We start from the raw sequence: 15,353 nt of genomic DNA, 5'->3' as shown, positions 1-15,353 counted from the left end.
TTTCCAAACATTAAATTAAATATACATATATATACTTGTAATGCCAGTTGTAGACAGGGATATTTGAATTTCTTGAGTCCGATCTCAGCCAGCTGGATTCCGTTGCTTTCCTCCGGTAGTTCCTTGAGATTCATGCCGTACACAAACTGTATGATGAGGAGGGCCTCCCCGTAGAAGACAATGAGGGGGGAGCAGAGGAGACACGCCCGCCGGGACTGGGGGACCATCCAGATAAAGCAGGCTGCCAACAGCAGGACAAAGGTCATCCAACTGTGATACGTGATACTCCACGCCTACAAAACAAGAGGATTTCCATCATCATCATCATTACATTTATAAAGTATTCATTAACTCCGAGGTCTCTTCTGTAAATTTCTATCATAGCAAATATTTATGAAAATCTTTGTTTTATTATCAGGTGTGACATAGAAAGTATTTACTCCACACCAACATTTCAGCATATAACAACTTTAACAACATAAACTTAAAATTAGATTTTGTGAGCTTTTTTAAAAAATCCAACATTTCAGCATATAATTAACAACTTTAAAATAAGAACATAGTAAATACATGTATATGCAGACCCCATGTTATGCTAATAACATTATTTCCCCCATTAGGTGAGGACTAAAGGGTGATATGGCACTATTTTTTAAATTCTTGTGGATTTTATTTTAAGCAGAGCATACTCTGTTTGAGAGTTTATATTAAGGGTAAATACAACCTACCATCATTGCAATCAGGGACAAGACATAACTTTGTTTCATAATGAATACAAACAGGGAGGCCACCGGGTTTCTCTTGACGTTAGCTTTCTTCTTCCTGGGTTTGGATTTGGTTGATCCACCATCCTCCTCATCAGAATCCAGCATGGTGGGAGAATCCGTCTTGTCCCGAGGCTGTGAGGTCGAGGAGAATGTCTCATAAGACTGGTTCTCTCCCTCCACAACCAGGCTCTTTCAACAAATCAAGGAGTTAAAGAGGTCAGAATTTAGAGTACCCATTTAACTAAAGCTAATTAGGATAATATATAACTAATCATTTATTAAAACCTACAAATCTACAAAGAAAATATTGTTTTAACCTCATAATAACCGTCCATTTTTATAACAATTCTTTATGTATTTGTAGACTTTGTAGAGGTTCTGAAGAAATCATTTACAAATTCTGATACAAAGAATATGAAGAATCATATCTTCAGTTGCTATGGCAATAGTGGCCATTTTGAATGTTGCATACACAACTTCACTCCGTGATTATTAAAGACTAGTGCCCAGCTCAAGCTATAAATAGCAGTCAATGTTTCTCTAAACCTTAATAATCCGACTTTTTACAATACACCAAATACATATTCATTCAAGCTTTTAGGGGAAAGTATGATATAATAAACCTTGTCTTCATGCATGTTCTTAACAGAAAAATACAAAAAGAAATAAAACACTTATGAATGTAACAAACAATTGCAGGTATATCTGATAATCTGAGATAAAAGGCTAAGTGCAGGCATGCATTTTAAGAGTGCAAAGAAGAAAATAAATTTAAACTTGCATTTTCTCCATTAACCTGACAAAGGAATTTGCCTTGAAATTACTGAACACATTAAATCTCTCATGCAATGAAACAAAACAACATCCAAAGACAACAAGTTTTCAAATGACTTAAGATCTGTAACAAAAAGAAACAAGCCATTTATAAACGTCAGAATTCTGAGATAGCTGTTGAGAAAGACCATATCATACATTTATTTCAAAAGTTGTGAAATTTAGGCTATAAACCAAAGAATGCAAATAAATTTCTTATTATTAAAATTATATAGAAATGTTTTGGTGGAATTTCATTCTATGTGTGTCGCTTTTTGTTTTCAGTTTAAATTTCTTGTTTCTCAACATTTTGCCATGCAAAAAATAAAGTTAAAAGCTTTTTTCTACAAAATATAACAGCCAAAAATTAATTTAAAATACATAACACATACATTATTGATGATAACAGTGCAAAAAGCTATTGGTTGCCCTTCCTGGGTATAACATAGGGTATTTGTAAATACATTTATAATTTAGGAATATTAACAAATACAAAGCCATATACATAATAAACATGTAGATGATATTTACTGTGACCATAAACTAAAAGCGTTAGTAATTTTTTATTAAACATAAATTATTGTCAGTTAGAACTGAAGCTGATTTACCTTCTGCACATACAAGAATTCCTAAGTCCTAACCATGCTTTCAAAAACACAACAGTGTACAAACAAAGCAAATGACTCAATAAGCATTAGTGGGGCCAAATCTTTGATTACTCTGTATAAAGATTATCTAAATGAATTATTTAAAGTTAAACCACTGTTTTTTCATTGCTTTTTGCTTGTCATTACCAATAAAAATTGTGCTGTATTTTTGATACATTAACAAAATATACCAAAACAAAAATCAAACATAATACAACGTTGATTTTTCATAAAATTCCACCAAACCTCGTTTTGACCTTCGAGTTAAACCAACTTTCATTTCTTTGCCATTTTTGAAACAACATGCAAAGCCATGCACACATGAGAATAGGTTGAACATCAAAAAGCCCATCTAGGACACATGAACAAATTACTGTAAATATAGAAAAGTTTCGTGATATTTGTGGAAATATCTAACATTTAGATTTTTTGTTTGACAATATTAAAGAAGAAATTGATAATACAAAAATATACAATGCTTCCCATCGTCATATAATTATTAAAATTATAGATCAACACATTTTCGTAAACATAAACATTTATTGTGTCGAAGTTGAAGTTTTTCCATTTGATTAAATAGACCATGTTAGCCAAAATTTAAACCAACATGTTTTGTTACCTTCGGAGCACGGTTAACCAACATTGTAACGTCAAAGACAACGTTGAGAAAGTTTGTTAAAATTATACTAATTTTCTTAATTTCAAACACGGTTTGTAGCGTCTTCTTCATTCAAAAAAACATATCCATAACACTTAACACCTAGTTTGCGAACAATTGTACAAATATAGCTTGAATAAGAATGTCATTGTTTTCAAATTCTTTAATTTACCATGTGACTCTATTAATTCTGCAACAGTGAAGCATCATCACGTTCTGACGTATCTTTTGACAAGATTTTTAACTTTAACATGTTTCTTTGCAAAGCCATGCACACAAAAATTGTATTTTCAATTTAATACAAATAGACATATTATTTTTCATACAGATCCTGGTTTATACGGATTTTTTAAGCTTGTAGAAGAAGTTTTCTGAATGTAAAGTACAATTTTATTGCTCATCTAGGACACATATGTATTAACAATCTTTTAAATACTGATTTCATTTTAATTAATTCAGCAATACTTTATTTTGTAAATTTTATTTCGTGATTTATTAGAGGTATGGCTGTAATCTATAAAGTGAAAATTAGTAAATTACTGGATTTTTTTTGCTGTTCTAAATCCTTAATTTTAAAAATATACTTTTTTTTTACTCAAATTATTTGAATCTGTTGTTAAAATATTTATACCGAAATTGGATATAATATGACGTTATAAAATATTAGGACAAATCTCACATTTTGATATTTTCTATATTAAAGATATCATAATATTTTTTTACAAAAGCATTTTGCATTTAAATTACACATACTTTCACAAAGATTTCAATGTTTACAGTAAATAACACATTTCTAAAAATCTCATGCACAAATCTATGTTTAAAACAAGAAAACACACATTTTATTTTATAAAAACCATCAAGCATGATGATGAATATTAAGAAATGAATTGCCTTAAATACAGTGCTTATTCTTATAGAAAATGGCCAAGTTTTCAGCCCTGGGGTGTAATTGCATACCTCTGATCCTCTCCAAATCCTGGTCTCTGTGGCCACACTGAAGTAAAGGGCAACAAGAAGGGCCGGGTTAACAAACAAAGGCCAGTTTGACGGCTCGTGGAACTCAACAGACCAGGGTTTGTCACAATCCGTTTTGATTACAGCTGTTAAGCCAAGTAGTCTAAAAGGAAGCAAAAATCATGTTGTTCATATAAAAATTATTTCTTTACGCATCATTTTTTCTATGAACTTATCTAGAATTTCAAAGCATGTGTACTATCTGAGCAAGGGAAATAATCATTCTATTAAGCAATGAAGTAATATATGATACATTTAAATCTTTTCTACTTTTATTACAATGGCCTCTAATTTAAGGAGACATTTTTTTTAGCTTTCCGTATTATACCTGGCCACTAGAGATGTTCTTGATGGTAGCCAGTCCTCTTGGAAAAGTTGCATTTGATATAAATGAAGAAAAGCTAAATGTAATCCACTCCATATTAAAACACAGATTCGGAAAATGGTAAATTTATGTCCGAGTCCCCGATAAAATGACCACCAGGTGGCGATAAATAGAAATGATATAAAATACACAGCACTGGCAACCGATGGCACAATAATACCGCAGGCTGCTAAAAATAGAACGTCGATGAAATTCCCGACAAACTGTAGGAAGCTCTGTAGTCTCTGAGACCGTCTCCTCTGGGAGCCTGACTGTATGGACGGGAGGTCCTCGGGGGACAGCGAGTCTCGGGAGGGACTGAACACTTTATAACAGTACACAAACACAATAATGGCCACAGCCAGGACCACCACGTCCAGCACAGCCAACCGCAGGACGTGGATAAAGGGAACTCCATCCAGTCTGTAAATATAATAACCCGATTATACGGTACTCAGAAATATTAATTCTAATATAGTAAAATAATAAAATCCCGATTTTATTTTGCGAATTCGATGTCGATTTTCAAAATTTTGAACTACCACTGCTTTGTTTACATTTTCTTATTAATTTATTTTTAATATTTTTGCGAGTAAATAAAAATTTAATATTTACGTTACTCAGAAATCTGGTGTCAATTAGTATTCTCTTTTTACTGCCTGAATGGTACTTCAAAATCACAGTTTTTATTTTTTATTGCCAACAGAGCATTATTTCAAAATCATTAAATTTACAGTACCAAAACTTTTTTCAAGACAAATAAAAATATTTAATGTGCTACTGAATTGCAAATTTTGACTTTTGCCATGTCCTCAAGTAAATACTACGTAAGTATTTTGTTTTTGAAACTAAGATGTAACATAAATATGTTGATCTATTTTATTTTTCTATCTTGGTGGTGCATTAATATATAATTCTGGCATAATTTATTAAGGACCCTCTCTACACAAGTGAAAAATTTTTTTTGGATATTGAGAAAAATATATTGTATAAAGGAGTTAATATTGAGCTTATTTATTTAATTTTCACTGTATGGTGCGTGGCATTTACCCCCGGGAAAAATGTTCAAAGACAACACAGTATCACTGAATAGAAATCACTGTTAATTACTTCAGTAGAGAAAATACATGTAAATAACGTGTTCAGTTAATTTATCTTGGCCTATTATACCACTGATTTTCATCTGATTATTAAGTTCGAACAGAAAATGTTCCTGTTGGATTAAAAGCAGGTTCCATTAGACCATGTCCTCCTTTCCTTCTGTCCATTAATAAATTCTCTTTCAAATATTACACATATAAGGTCTATTTCTGGCTCCACCACTACCAGTTCTTTATAATTATTAGCAACTATTTCTAATATTTATTCAAATCAATTCAGCCTTTATCATAATATTGAGATTAACCATAGCAACATCTTGTACACACTACCTACCTTTCAACTGCTATCAATCTAGCGATTTTTTCATTACTTGAACCTGTGGTATACAAAAGTAAATAAGTATTAACAAAAATAAATAAGTATTCAAAACAGCCACATCATCATGTATGGAAAAATACCATATTTATACCATACATACTTATTTGAAATAAATATGGAAGTTGAAACATACATTTATCAAGTTTATAAGAAAATTAAAAGGAGCTGAGAGGAAACGAGAGAATTAGGCGAGTTTACTACTTTTTATTTGATTTTCAGGGGTTAGCGCGAACGCAGACCCCTACACTAAAAAATTACGTGCCCGAGTAACCCGCATTTGGGGTTATCGCAGACTTCAGCCAAACCGGAGTGCAATGGTAAGGCCTCGATCTGGGGGAACCACCTTGCTGATCATGGTATCCCCTGCACCAGGTAAGTATGATTTCAACAGGCCGGGGAAAACCCCTTATAGTCCGACAAACACACATTACTGCAGGTAACAGTAATTAGCAAGGGCCACACTTAGTTCTGATAAATACCTTCATTAGTTCTCAATTTTAAAGTTTAATAAATTGCTAGACTCAAAGAACAGTGTTTAATTTTAATAGTTGAATGTAATTTTTGTTAAAAAATCTGTTTTTATATTTTTAATTAATATTTTAATGAAAATATCCAGAATTGTATGAGCTTAAGGTAAGTATGACTTATCTCCCGTGTCTGTGCGGTGAAGCGTACTTGTCATTATTGGCTGAGTGGGAAATGCCTCAAGCTGTTTGCGTTAAGATAACAGGTTATAGGGCCTTGTGATAAACACTAAATAAAGTCTGTGTGTGAATAATACATCATATAAATATCTTTTTTAACTTTCCAGCTGATGAGCGTGTACATTTATAATAATACAAAGAATGTGAAAATATATTTAGTAAATTGGTGTCTACCTATACGAAATATTTTGTTTTCTTTAACAATGGAGATTAATTCACATGTGTATCTGGCTTATGTAAATAAGCTCCTCTATAAATTGCTGCTCTATACAATGTTACCCTTACAGTCAAGAAAATTATAAGAATATGTAATCAACTTTCATTTCTCTAATATATTATAAAGCAATATGTTCTATATTCCTTCTATTATTGATATGACATTAATCAATTCACATACAGACGTCCCATTAATATGCTCTGTGTTTTTAGGTGGGGAATGTTTATACATTAATTAGTTTAGAGTCATGTAGAAAACCACAGCTTTAGTATAAAGGGATTAATCCATTACAAGATCATCTGATATGTCCCTTAATATGTTCTGTGTGTTTGAGTGTGTGTATGGTAAAAAAAGTGGGGAGTTGTTATTCAACATTAATATAATTAGTTTAGAGACAATGATCAATTAAAGCCACAGTTAGCTGTATGAGTATTGATAAAATCTTTATTTATGCAACTGAAAGGACTATCCTCCAAATCATCCATAAAATACACTAGTAGGCTTTGAAATGTCATTAAATGTGACATTCCACACTTTGACTCTGTGTATAATTGAAGCAGTCTTTACTCACAGTTAGGAAAGCTTTCACCATACGTCCCTGGGATGGCTGCTAGAACAATGTGGAAAATACCCTGGGTTAGGGTCGCCAAGCCCCCCAGCACAATCAGTAGTATTAAGTAGATACCAGTCACTCCTAAAACAAATACGGGAAGAATTTAGTACATGTAATAATTTACACCATTAAAGCATATCTAATTAGATTCATTTATAATAAACTTCTAGCAATTAAGCAACTGTAGAGTCTCCAAATTATAAAATCAATTGACATCATTGACCTTTTCAATTAGTAAAATATTTCAAAATTCTTTTCAATATTCGGTTGCAGTATTATGGAACAATTTACCTTTAAAAGTAAGAATGTCTCCATCACTTCAAAATTTTAAAATCAAGTCAAGAAAATTTATAATAGACCAACGTTCAACTTAAATTATCATATAATTGTATATCTGTGAACTGTATCATTAATGAAATAATTAATGCATGTATTATTTATTGTATGTTGTGTCATATATAACATTGTTCAATGTACTATTTATCATTGTGTATTATATATGTATTTTCATAGAGGGCCTCAAGGAAGAATAGTGCTCGCACTAATTGAGTCACCCTCTTTAAATAAAGTATTATTATTATTATTAGTAGTACGAGGGGTGTTAGAAAAGTTCGCGGACAAGTTTTATTGTGAGCGCGCTATTTCCACGAAACCGGTCAAACTTTGCAGATAAAATCTTTACCTTTTTTCCAATTAATATACAAGAATTTGTTGCTCTCCGATGATTATTGAAAAATATACAGCTTTTCTATTTTGATAAATCTTGCTTCACGGAGCATGCTACATTTTGGCACGTTTACATCACAAAGACTCTTTATTAAAATTAAAAATTGCACAATTGTACCGCAAAGAGTTTTATGATATTTTACCTGCCGCTATAGTATTCATGAAACGTCACTGGGAAAAATTTTGAACTAAATTGGAGGGTATATGACTGTTTTATAGCCGTTTTTAACTGATCAACGCTTAAAAACACAGCCAAAAATCGGAACGTCATTTAGCGTCATGGAGCACTGCACTATGTAAAAATTATGTATGCAGACTGGAAAATGTCTAAAAAGAGATTAAAATGTTCAAGATGCTGCCGGGAATTTCCTACACCTACAAAGGACAAGTTTTCAAATGGTTGTAGCTTCATAAGAATGGAAGGATTAACATTTTGAATGATTACCTCCATCGATACTTCAATACCCCCGTATCGCATGGACGTTGCGTTGCGCCTATATGGTTTTGCATAGTTTCCATACCTGATCGATTAACTGCATAGACTTTTTTAAAGATCTCAATAATATCCGAATCAGTACAAAAGACATTATATAAAAGAAAAGTAATATGTCTTGATACAGATATTCAATTTTAAAGTAGAAAATAGATAAGATAAATCTGAAGAAATGAAAGATTTATAGAACTTTACCGGTTGAAATCGGGTTGTCACGTCGCCTTACGTCAAGTGATTGCTCCGTGAATTCCATGACCTCATAGTTAAAATCGTTTTCAAGATTTTATTATATGGACCTGATTTTTTACATACCAATAAACAAAATGTAGGAATTTATTCAGACATAGGTCATACTTCACAGTACAAAATACATTTTCCGTAATTCAAAGTGTCCGCGAACTTTTCTAACGACCCTCGTAGTAGTAAATATAATTATCAACTTATTATAATTATATTGGCCACATATTGACTAAATACTTTTCACTGCGCCTGGTCATAAAATGAAATATAGAGTATACGTGTGTCAAGTCCTTATAGTTCAGGTACATCAATGTAAAATTTGCATTCAAAATTGAAAAAGTGCAGGGCTATACATGTTTGTTTAGAAAAGAAATACAGCTGAATTATTGATGATAAATAATCTCAGTGGTCTGGTCCACTTCAGCTTAATGAAATCCCCTCTCTGATGAACTAATGACTACAATCTATAAACCAAGGCAGACAGGCCTCCAATTAACCAGAGGCCAAACCTAGATTAGGCTCATAATGCATTTATAATTACATAAACTCCTGCTCTGTGTTTGTTATTATAATGTTACTTCTTTTCTAGCTCTATTGAAACTGGTGATCCTCTATATTTTTATTCCAGTTTTATTGGTACACTTGCAAGAAACCAAGGTTACCAATTAAGACTGCTATTTGCACTTTCTGGAACAAACAGTATGTACATGTGTTTAGGTAAAAACATATTTGTATTGATCCTACTAACAGTTGCACCACCTCACAGTTATGTAAAGTTATACATCTGTTGTCATGAAATCAGTAGTACAGACACAGGCAGCTGCTGCCATTAAAGTCAGCAGGACCGGGAATATGTCACATTCCTGATTTGTCAGAGCTATTACCAAGTTCAGACACAGATGGGAGCCAAGATTTCCCAGGAAGAATTACATAAATTCTGAGAGCACACATAGAGTCTGTTGAACTATTTTTAGGATGCATTAACTCATTTGTTAAAACTAGCTGATTTATATTTTTATGATTCATTAAGGAAGTACTGTAGTGTATGTTAAAATTTATCAAGTGTTAGATAAGTGCATGTGCATGTATGAAATCAAAAACAATTCTATAGTTCTTGATCTATGCCACACAATCAAAGGAAAAAATAACAGTAAGTTTACCATGTTTACTGTAAATAAATATATATGTTTTTAACATGTTTACTTTAGTATGAAACATTTTGAAATGTTTGCAGTTTATACATGTAGTTCAATAAATCTAAAGACTCTTATTAACAAGATGAAAAATAAATTAAGTTAAAATGTGATGTAAAACAATTCTACTAAATTTTCCTCATATGAATATACGCCCATGTGTTACACCATTTAGTCATGCCGTATGTTAATTCTGTAATTCTTTTTGACAAATAAATAAATCCACAGAGTGATCGAAATATGAAATATTCATTGAATGATACAGGCTGTGGAGACAATTAAGGGTTATTAGTTAAAGATTTAACAAACTTTCAAATAAATAAATAAATAAATGAAGAAAAAAACTTTCCATGGTCAATAAATTTACTGGAGCACATAGTACCATGGGACATAATAGCAAGGATATATGCCTGTGAGAGGGTGATTTCTCAGGCAACAACATTTAATATTAAGTATCGGGAGATGGAAACAGCTGGAGAATTACCAACATCAAAGACTCTACAGCCCTGAACCTCTACAGGAGGCTTAAGATTTTAAATTAGATTCAAAACAAGTTCTGCAACCATGGGAATCTGGTCGTTAATAATTCTTCATATATATATATAGGGCACAATCCTGAGATCATTAGATGTTCAATTCATCCCATGGTCAATTCTCTAATATCATCTGTGATCAAATGTTTATTTCTCTGATATCATCAGATCTTTTTTCTCTGATATAATCAGATGCATGTTTATATTTCTCTGATATCATCATATTATGTTTATTTCTCTAATATCATCATATATTTATTTCTCTCCTATCATCATATGTTTATTACTCTGAAATCATCAAAATAATGTTTATTTCCCTGATATTGTCAGATGTAATTCCTTTCTCTATCCTCAGACCTTCATTTCTTTTGTATCATAAGAGTTTTATTTGTCTGGTATCTTCATATTCTCACTTTATTTTTGTTTCTTAAGTTCAAGATTTAGTAAATAACTTAAGACTAATTTTTTGGTGCTAGATCCATTATGACGTCATAATCAATTTCAACTTTCTTTTTCCTGTACTTTACAGCTTTAGCAGAATTATGTAGAAAATAGGGTATTTTCATGACATTCAATTTGAAATCATATGAAATGTAAACCAGATACCTATATTAAATTTGATATTGATTTAAAGAAGAGGCTATGAACATACTAATTACCGTTTTCTGAGAGACTGTAGGCAATCTGGATACATTTCCTTTGTCGAATATGAAAAAAACTCCCATACTCATGACTGATTTTCTTACTTTTTTCATTGAAAATGACATTTTAAAATACAGTTTTTCATCTTGTTTACCTACAAATTATGCCCCGAAACACATTATCTGACCAAGCTAAAGTTGTAAAGCATCAATAAAGGAATTTATTTCTCAATTTGATAAATCTGTAGGCACCTTTCATTTACTAGTTCTTGACCTAAAGATGATGATATAACTGTTGTAGTGGCAGCGACTATTATCATAGTCTTAAGGGTTTGAATGACACCACTACTATGTCTAGATTGGTCATATTGTTATATATCAAGGACATTATTAAGGTCATATTGTTATACATCAAGGAAATTCAGGAAAAATCCTGAACTTTGATGATGCATGTGTATATCATATAGGTCAAAGTTTTGTTTCAGGATATTAGGAATCAAATTAGAAACCCTATTCATGGAAGTATCAAATACTATATGTCAGGTAATTTTCTGTGCTAAAAATGAACCCAATAAAATATTGCATAATAAAGATTTGTATGACTAATTTTGTGGCTTATGAAGTGCAAAGAACTCATATATTCTTTTGATGCTTATATATTCTTAATCAACTTGAGTCAAAATGTTATAATCTCTTTATCTATTTATCTAGTAGTTTGATGGAAGTGATGTCAACAACACAGGAAATACAAGTATTTTATTAGGAATTTAGGGGAAAATTGTATAGTGTAAATACTTCCTGAAAATGTACTGAATCTGATAAACCATATTTTAACTATTAGATTTAATCATAATGCATGATTAAGATATCGGTATACATGTACCATTACTGCACAGTTTTTAAAGTTCGATAGATGAACAAGCATTTTCAAAATACGACATAGCAAATTACTAGTATTGTATTTCTTTCTCCTACATGTCCTAATTTGTAAAATATTCAAGGTCGTTTCTCCTGACCATGACTTTAATCTCTTTGATTCAAGATATATCTTTGGATTAGAGAGGAAAGATGATGCACATGTTTTTTTCATATCACTGACAGAATTTATCACATTGGGAAAAATGGACAAAGTAGATAGAGGATAGATGGGACGTGTCTGAATAGCTCACCTTTTACTGTTTTGGAACTTGGAGTTGGAATTAATGGAAGGCCCAGTAAGAATAGTAAATACAGGAATGAAATGATGTTGTATCTCAGAGCGCATCCTGGAATCAAAAAGTAAAATTATAGGAGACGCATCTGATAATATATTGTACAACATAACTGACCAGTTAGTTGTGTTGATTCTGGCATCTATAACAATGAATTTTATGCAATAGTTAAGGAATCTGGATAGGGCCACGCACTTCACTAGCGCACCATCGAGCATCAACTTAAAGGTCGATGGCGCGATAATGCGATGGCGCGATAACGATGAAACGGTGGTGCGATAAATGAAGCGATAGCGCGATGACGATGATGCTATGGAGCGATAATGCGATGGCGATGGTGCGATAGCACGATTGAGCGATAGTGAATATCGCTTCATCGTCATTGTACTATCGCACCATCGTCATCGCATCATCGTGTCATCACTATCGCACCATCGCATCATCGTACCATCGCGTCATCGCACCATCGTCATCGCATTGTCGCGCCATAGCATCATCGTCATCGCGTTATAGCACCATCACAGGGATTTATCAGTACTTTCTCAGGGGCCGAAATTCGGCCCCATTCCCAATTGAAAATGAGTTCAATTTTTCCCAATTTGGCAGTAATTTTTCCCAATTGCAGAACAATGCTTTTTTATTAGATTACCTTGGAAAAAACACAAAGTAAATTTGCCAGATTGTCTGTATTTTACTCAATTTAACTCATTTAGCAAAGCTACAGTCATAACACACGTTTAAAAACATCGCCAACTTTTAATCCGAATTTCCTCAGTTTTTTTCTGAAGTAGTGATATTGAGTAATTCTATAGGTTTATTAACTCATGTTCACTTACTCAATTGATCTACGAGTGAATGGTAAGAACTGTAGGCATTATTTCAGATAGAAAAATATTTTTTAATGCACATTTTAGAAAATGTGTATGCAGTATAATTTTTTGCAGGTTTATATAGCTCCCATGACCTAAATTGGAATCTCATTCACAAGTATAATACCCTACATTGTAAAATGATTAATACTAATTGAATTCAAATTTACTTTCATTAGTCTATTATTCATAATTTTAAAGCAACATACTTATTTCTCCCAATTTATTTTCCCAATTTCATCAAAAAACCGATAACTTTTTCCCAATTTCCAAAAAATGGCATTTCCCAAAATAGGCTGATAAATCCCTGCATCACTTCATCGCTATCGCACCATCGCCTCATCGTCATCGCATTACCTCTTCATCGCACTATCGACCTAAACCTCGATGGTGCGATGATGCGATAGTGAACTGCGTGGCCTTATCCGGATTCCATAAATAGTTGTTGTGAATTACCTGCTAGTAGAACCAATGGCAGTAGAAGTCTAAACAGGAGGTAGCCCAGATATCGTGTCACTTTTGAAGACATTATCTGTAGGAAACAGAGTCAAAAATACACTTACTGTCATATCACGGAACACAAATGACTCACTGTGGAAATTAAACTGATCCTCAAATATTGAGAAAAACTATGAGCAATATCAATAGAATGATAGTGCCCATTTCCAAATCAAAAATCACAAATTAACAGTGCCAGTAAGAATGTGTATGTATCTGCATATTCAATCATTTCCCCACTATTTGGTACATGTACCTTGGACTTAGGTCAAGGAATAAGTGTAAATAAATATTGTTTTAATACACTTATAAAATAACTGTACATCCATCTTTCTGAACATTCAGATTTCAGAAATGGGCACTGCACTTTAAATTTATAAATACGTGACGATTTAACACTGTCATTGACATTTGAGAATAACAAACAATCCTGTCGAAGTTCAGTTCATAGTAAAATATAAAAATCTTGTCATTAATGACCAATAAATAAATATGTACGCCTTTTCTGTTAAGACAGCAACCTGTTTTAGTGATTTGTGTGAATAATTACAACGATCATCCCTCATGTGACTCAATTTTTCTCAAGGCTGCGAACATGAAACAAACGCACTCAACAAAATTGTACACATATTACCTATTATGCCAAGAAAATCCATATGAATATCACATTGTGAGATTTTTTCTCGGTGTTCGCATTCAACTCTACGCGTTTGTCAGTTTTCGCATCATCTGCTGCTCAGTGTCAATCGCAACATCTCGGATATTTCCGAGTTTTTCCGGAGAGGTATCAAGATAACTCGTACAATAGAGAAGTCGTATACCGAGAAAATAACTACATGTTTCTTTGAAAAGACAGTTACTAGAATAACTAGATAGTGGATGACTTTCAGAGTTTCATACTAATAACTTCTCATACCAATATCACATAGATCCGTGTTTTTGAGGAGGGGTCACCGTTTTCGGGGGAGGGTCCAAGGTCACTTGTACTTGGTTTAGTATATACCGGGGGTATATACATTATTTTAATAACTCACTGACCCCCCTCCCCCTTAGATCGGCTAATGTTGTTTTGGAACACGTTATGAATGCAAACATATCAAATGAGAGACATAGAGCCCACAAGCAGGTGATATGATTTTTTCGCAAAACAAAATTTTAGGATTTTTTTTTTTCAAGACCTTCACGTTCACTTTATCACAAATTTGTTTCATATTTGGATATTTTACTTGAAAAAGACGTTAATGGTAATCTAACAACCGAGCTCTATAATAAAAGTGATGAATATAATTTTTTCTACCGACAACTTCCCTTCCTTAAATGCAACAACATACCTTCATCACGGTGACACCTACATACAACAGAGTTTATATATCTCAGTTGATTCGATACGCATACTCTACGTATGAACATGTTCTAAAACGAGTTAAATTATTGACAAATAAGTTGAAGAAACAAGAATATCAGCAGACTGGTTTAAAGTCATCATTTCGTAGGTTCTATGGTCGATACAATGACATTGTCGGGCTGTCAGCCTATACAATTTTATCATTGAGTCAAATGCTGACTAACGTTTTTCACACTTATTATTAGTCTATTATTTAGACGATTGATTTTTACGTTATTTCCCGATTATGACGGCGGATGTGACCGGCGGCCGGCAGGGGATATTC

General features: G+C 32.6%; 1 protein-coding gene and 1 non-coding gene across 2 annotated transcripts in view; both read right to left on the bottom strand.

The window, feature by feature from the left end:
• LOC134273753 (piezo-type mechanosensitive ion channel component 2-like) overlaps positions 1–14,464 on the bottom strand; it is a 57,059-nt gene extending 42,595 nt beyond the window's left edge. The window contains exons 1-9 of the mRNA XM_062755972.1: positions 14,318–14,464; positions 13,642–13,717; positions 12,275–12,370; positions 7,238–7,360; positions 5,701–5,743; positions 4,231–4,689; positions 3,846–4,005; positions 729–956; positions 36–293 (exon numbers count right to left, since the gene is read on the bottom strand). Coding sequence (XP_062611956.1) covers positions 36–293; positions 729–956; positions 3,846–4,005; positions 4,231–4,689; positions 5,701–5,743; positions 7,238–7,360; positions 12,275–12,370; positions 13,642–13,714 — 1,440 coding nt within the window. The 5' untranslated portion in view covers positions 13,715–13,717; positions 14,318–14,464. The remainder of the gene's footprint in view (positions 1–35; positions 294–728; positions 957–3,845; positions 4,006–4,230; positions 4,690–5,700; positions 5,744–7,237; positions 7,361–12,274; positions 12,371–13,641; positions 13,718–14,317) is intronic.
• Positions 5,962–6,125, bottom strand: LOC134273754 (U1 spliceosomal RNA). Its single transcript, XR_009993481.1, has one exon. It is a non-coding gene; the product is annotated as a U1 spliceosomal RNA (small nuclear RNA).
• Positions 14,465–15,353: the final 889 nt, after the last annotated feature.

Source organism: Saccostrea cucullata, unplaced genomic scaffold, assembly GCF_032062105.1.
Source record: "Saccostrea cucullata isolate Sc308-1 unplaced genomic scaffold, CSIRO_AGI_Scuc_v1 ctg134, whole genome shotgun sequence".
NCBI classification, from domain to species: domain Eukaryota; kingdom Metazoa; phylum Mollusca; class Bivalvia; order Ostreida; family Ostreidae; genus Saccostrea; species Saccostrea cuccullata.
Note: the sequence above shows the minus strand (reverse complement) of the source record. Positions and strands in the feature narration are given on the sequence as shown.